This window comes from Callospermophilus lateralis, chromosome 2 (assembly GCF_048772815.1).
Source record: "Callospermophilus lateralis isolate mCalLat2 chromosome 2, mCalLat2.hap1, whole genome shotgun sequence".
Taxonomy (NCBI): domain Eukaryota; kingdom Metazoa; phylum Chordata; class Mammalia; order Rodentia; family Sciuridae; genus Callospermophilus; species Callospermophilus lateralis.
Genome location: NC_135306.1, coordinates 200,487,247 through 200,492,877, shown reverse-complemented (window position 1 = coordinate 200,492,877; position 5,631 = coordinate 200,487,247). Strand labels below are relative to the sequence as shown.

General features: G+C 53.3%; 1 protein-coding gene across 1 annotated transcript; it reads right to left on the bottom strand.

Annotated features, from left to right (window-relative positions):
* Nucleotides 1-1,013: 1,013 nt before the first annotated feature.
* Tmem109 (transmembrane protein 109) lies at nucleotides 1,014-4,984 on the bottom strand. The gene is made up of 3 exons (XM_076844666.2): nucleotides 4,740-4,984; nucleotides 3,543-3,645; nucleotides 1,014-2,559 (listed from the first exon to the last, which is right to left on the bottom strand). The coding sequence occupies exons 1-3, from the start codon at nucleotides 4,974-4,976 to the stop codon at nucleotides 2,168-2,170; spliced, it is 732 nt and encodes a 243-aa protein (XP_076700781.1). The 5' UTR covers nucleotides 4,977-4,984; the 3' UTR covers nucleotides 1,014-2,167.
* Nucleotides 4,985-5,631: the final 647 nt, after the last annotated feature.

Sequence of the window (5,631 nt, the reverse complement as noted above, 5' to 3'; positions counted from 1 at the left end):
CCCGCCCGCGGCTGCAGTTCCCAGACAATGGAGCGGGAGCCGCGCGGAGGGAGGGAGCCCAGCGCAGCACATGGACTGCCCCCGCCGCCCCGCCGGGTCCTAGTGCCCCGCGGATCCCGAACCCCAGAGCGCCCCCGCGTCCGAAGTCGAGAAGGCCACTTCCCAGGAGACCGATCGCCTCTGCCAGAAGGCACAAGGTGTGTTCTCTTAGGCCCCCTCTCGGGAGCTCCTGAGGAGCTTCCTCTACCTCCGCCCACCCCGTAGGCATCTCACCTGTAAAGGCACCAGCCGGTCTCAATCAGAACCGGAATTCAGAGACATATGGGAACAGAGCTGCAGGGGCAGAAAAGGAGAGGGGGCCAAAGGGGCCAGATGACAACTACCTGGGCCCGCCCTGACAGAGCCCTGGGCCACCACCGAGGGAAGAATCCAGGCACTGGCTGCTTCAGGTTCATGCCCTGCCTCACCCCGGGGAGAGTCCCAAAGGGGGAGGTCTGCCTGAGGGGTCCTGCCCAGCCTTGCCTACCAGGTGGTGTTGGAATAAGTCCAGACCAGGCGGTCTGGCTGCTCAATAGCATCCCCTGGGCAGAATAAAAAGAGAACAAGCAAAACCAGACCAAAAAACATAGCTGGGTCCTCCAAACAGATTCACCTAGGGACCCAGTGAGAACCTTGCTCAAGGAACTCCTCAGTCCGGTAAGGAAGAAGGGGGTCACCCGAGTGTCCTCCAGACTTCCCAGCACACCATGAGGAAGCTGCACTTCCCCCCAGCCCACATGCACACCGTTCCAGCCCTGCTGGCCAGCTCCTGGGGGCTTTGCAAGGGGGCAAGCTCTCCTCCTGCCTCACACCCCTGGAGGGAAAGGTACCTGGTACCCACCTGCTGTTTCTGTTTTGAAATTTTCCTCCCTTCCAAGAGCTTCTCACTGCCCGTAGAGGGAGAAGTCAAGAAAGCTGACAGGCACCACAGAAAGGGGTTTGGCAGCAGAAGAAGACATCAAAGCAATCCAGACTTTGAGTAAATACATTTTATTCAGAACAAGATAATAAAATAGCGTGCAGTTTATTTAAAACCAACCAAGCGCTGATAAAAATATATATCACTGCAGCCGTGATTCCACATCAAAGGTCGATAGTGAGAACTGGGCGCGACTCTTCACATCATGTGCCAGGCCTAGCAGAGGACACCTACTCCACCAGGGCCTCAAAGGAAGAAGTGACCCCTATCTACCAAGAGCAAGTGCGCTGGTGGAGAGGGGTCAGCAGCGGGCCCACCATGTCTCTGCAGAGCATGGGGGAGGGCAAACACTGACCAGCAACTGCTCCTGGTGGCAGGAGCGGAGGGAAAACAGTACAGAACTTCCTGCCACTGTGCAGACAAGGAAGTGGGTCCTCCTGCCTCCTCAGGGCTTCTGAAATCTCTACAGAGCATCTGACAGGGCCCCACGGGTGGACACAAGTCTGTGAAGAAGCAGTCATCTCTTGCTTGGCTGAGGAGGAATCAAGATTCTGAGGGACTGCTCTCTTCTGGACACAAAGCAGTCACAGCACACTCCTACCTGGTATGGCAGCAGGTGAGCAGAGGGCCCTGCTGGCTAGGATTAAGGCACTTGTAACAGACTTAGGGTCCATCATTTCCCCAGCCCCACAGGCCTCTGAGGACCCCGCTTCCCCTCCCTCTTCCCACTGCTGGGCAGTGAGGACAGGAACGAGCCTCCAGGGACCAAGGTTTAGTGAGCACAGGGCTGGAGGAAGAGGAAAAGGAAGGGAGCTGGGTGCTTGGCCAAGGAGGAGTGGCGTAGGTCCAAAAGCCAGAGCTTTTTGGGGAAGCCAGGCAAAAGCAGAGGGGAGCGAGGTAAGTCACAGGGGACCATCAGCAGCAGTGTAGGCGGAGAGCAGATGCCAAGCCAGAGGGAGGCCTCCAACCCTCCATCAGCCTGAGACAGACTGGGAGCAGAGAGAGGATTCAGAGCCAAGCCTGGATAGAGAGCCTCAGTGGACAGAGGACAGTGGGGATGGTCCTCCTCTCTCAGCTTGGCCAGGGCAGGGATAAAGATTCTGAAGGTTCAGACGGGGCAGGAAAGGGCAGGGGCTGCGAAGAGGGCCTGCAACCCAGAAGCAGCTCAGCTCTTTGGTATGGGAAAGGTGGCTCCATGGGACATCCTTGTCACTCTTCTTCCACACTCCGGGGCCCCTTGGCTGCTCGCCTCTGTCGCCATCGCAGCTCTTCCACCTGGCGCTCCAGCCCTCGCACCTTGGCTTCCAGTTGGGCCCCCGAAGCCCGGGTGCCAGTGAGCCGGCTCAGCAAGGCGTAGAGAGTCAGCAGGGCCAGGAGTAGCAGGGCCCGGGTGGAGGGGTCAGGCACCGATCTCACCAGGGCCACAAAGCCAGCCAGGAAGATCACCACCTTCAGGCCCCCCAGGATGCGCCCCAGCAGGGCCAGGAGCAAACCGAGGAGCAGAGACAGCAGCCAGTAGGTGACCAGGGCTCCTGCTCCCCACAGCAGGAAGGTCTGGACCTGGCCAGGGCTGAGCTTCAGGACCTGGGTAAGGCGGTCACCTGCAAGGAAGAGTCACAGAATCAGCCACCTGATGAAGTGGTAAGGGCAATAAGGGATAAGGACAGGGGGCCAGGCCTCTGAGGACCTTAGTTCCCCTCCCTCATCCTCAAATGAATAATCTATTCATGAATGCCTTGGGGATAGGCGGTGAGTGACGCATTATTCATGCAAATAAATAATCTATTCTCTCTTTTCTGGTTTTTTTTTTTTTTTTCAGTACTGGGAGTTGAACCCAGGGCCTCACACATGTTATGCAAGCACTCTATCACTAAGCTACATTCCTACCCCTTTTTATTTTTTTTATTTTGAGACAGGGTATCACTAAGTTGCCCAGACTGGACTTGAACTTGCAATCCTCCTGACTCAGCCTCCCCAATTGCTGGGATCACAGGTATATTCTTTCATACCTGGCTCAGGAGTAATCCATTCTCACAGGCTCAAAGAGACATGGGTTTGAATCTCAGCTATTTCTTACTGGCTGTGGGACCCTAAGTAGACCACTTCCCTTTTTAAGCCTCAATTTCATTTATTCTGTTTTTTTAAATTTATATTTAGTTATTTATTCTCTATCTATTTATCCATCCATCCATTTTTCGGTACTGGAAAATGAATCCAGAAGCCCTCTACCACTGAGCTACACCCTGGCCCCATTTTTATTTTATTTTGAGACAGAGTCTCACTAAGTTGCTGAGGCTGGCCTTGAACTTGTGATCCTCCTGCCTCAGCCTCCCGAGTTGCTGGGTTACAGGCAGCTGACACCACACCAAGGTCTCAGTTTTGTTTGTTTGGGACAATTCTGCCTGCCTCACTGAGCTGTTAACTGTACACCTGGCATGTGGTGGTGGTGGTGGTCACTGGTCTGCTCTTGTGCTGGGAAGTGTCAAACAGCTGGGGAAATGTCTAGACCCTGAGGAGACAAACTCTCACCAGCAGGAAGGTCCCTGCGAAGCTCTAGCAGACTAACCAGTTCTCCGCCACTCACCGTCCATCCCCAAGGCATTCAGCAGCTGCGCAGCGATCCCAGACAGGGCAAAGAAGGCCACGGAGATGGCTGACGAGAAGGCCCACACCATCTGTGTCAGAGTCTGTGGGAAGAGCACAAGGAGAGATGAGTCACAATGAACGGGCTCCTCTCCTCCAAGCCTGCTCGCCAGGGCCCAGGCAAGGCCTGCAGGAGGGTTCTGCCCTGTTTCTCAGCCAGTGGCAATGGGCCTGCAGAGGGGCCTTTCCACACCCACCTCCCAGTGTATGGGAATGGACAAGGGACCATTCTTCCATCCTGACCTGGAAACCAGGACCTCTGCAACCTAATTCAACTGATTTGCTGGATGCTTTGGAGGTAGGAGGAGGAGGACATGTGTGTGAATGGTTGGGGGAGCACTGAATCCCTCTAGTAGTTACTTTATAAAACTGGAGTTCTCCGAGCCTCCTAGGAGTCATGAAGGTATATGGAAAAACACTTGTAGGCTGGGCGTGGTGGTACACACCTGTAACCCCAGCAACTTGGAAGATTGAGGCAGGAGGATCCTAAGTTCAAAGCCAGCCTCAGCAACTTAATGAGGTCCTAAGCAATCCAGTGAGATCCTGTCTCTAAATAAAACATAAAAAGGGCTGGGGATGTGGCTCAGTGGTTAAGTACCCCTGGGTTCAATCCTTGGTACCAAAAAGTAAAGATTAAAAAAAAAAGATGTGTAAAAGGCAAGGATGTTTTAATGAAAGAGTCTCTTAGCTAGACTATATTACAGATTTTATTTTAACTGTCTCAGTCCCTCAGTGTGACCTATCAGAAGTGTGCGATGCCATTTGTGGGACACGAATGGGTAGGAAAAAACAGGCCTGGCTTCTGCCTCGAACCAGCCACCCTGCACTTCTGCGAGTGAGGAATGGACTCAAATCTGGATATTTTGCCAGTCTGAGACTCTAGGTCACATTTAGACCAAAGTCAGACTCTAGTTAACCACATTTCCCAGCTTTTCTGGAAAAGAGAGGGCAGGAACCAGGGATGGGGCTAAAAGGCCCTAGTGTAGAAATCAATGAGGAAGCAAAAGGTCTGGTGGTTTGTGTGGAATTTGGGGCTCTGCCCAGGGATCATGACACAGAGAGGATCTGGCACCAAGATGATGTGGCCATGAAGAATGTCTTTTCTCTTCAGAGCCATAACAGGGCCTACCCTCCTTACCTCCGAAACCACATGCATCGTCTCTGGCCCCACCCAGGAATCCAGTGTCCCCCGCAGAGATCGGCCTATCTGGGTCAAGAGGTCAGCTGAGGGCTCCTTCTTCTGCTGACCTGGTGGTGCGAAGTCTCGGTGGGACTGGGAGGATGCCGAGTAGAGAAGGAGTAGGACCACTAGGACCAGCGACATGGCTTTCAACAGATATCTGCCCCAGAGAGGACTGCTGCCTGAACCTGCCATGGTGGGGCCTGCCAGGAGAGAGCACAGGGTGACATGAGGGTCAGACCTGCTAGACACACCCACTGTCCCAGCTCTGATCTGCCCCAACATCCTCCCCACCCCTGCAAGCACCCCAACTAGAGCCAGAAGGAGTTGTTCGTTGAGAAGGGAAGAACAGGGATTTGCAACTTAAGCTGGGCACAACTGATGAGTCATGGGTTCTCCGGTGCATTCTTTACCACCTGTATACGAATAAGTCGGCAAGCTTTCAATGCCCGACCGAAGGCTTTCTTTAAGGCTTATTCCAGTTCTAAAAATCCAAAGGCCTGTCTCTGGGTCTTAGGTGCTACAGGCATAAAAGAATTGTAAGACTTCAAGGCTTTGTCCCCAAAAGCTCATATCTACAAAAGCTGATACTAAAAACAACTTTAAAACTGCAGATAGTAGGATTTGCCACCATATGATGACGTACAGAGAAGTGCTCAAGTATGGACTCAAACAAGAATAAGTCCACATGTGCCACCGGCTCTGCAGGACCTTTCATGAAAGGTGGCCATCATCCTCATGGCCCCTCTTAGTACAGAGAAGGTGAGACTAAGACTGAGAACAAAGCTAAGCCCTTGTCGAAGATCACTGGGCTAAGAAGCAGAAAGGCCAGAATTTGAACTCAGGTTTC

Coding starts and splice junctions, on each gene's coding strand:
- Tmem109 (XM_076844666.2), bottom strand. CDS start 4,976: ATGGCAGGTTCAGGCAGCAGTCCTCTCTGGGGCAGATATCTGTTGAAA. Junction 3,646..4,739: donor CGATGCATGTGGTTTCGGAG/GTAAGGAGGGTA, acceptor CTCTTCCCACAG/ACTCTGACACAGATGGTGTG. Junction 2,560..3,542: donor GAATGCCTTGGGGATGGACG/GTGAGTGGCGGA, acceptor TCTTCCTTGCAG/GTGACCGCCTTACCCAGGTC.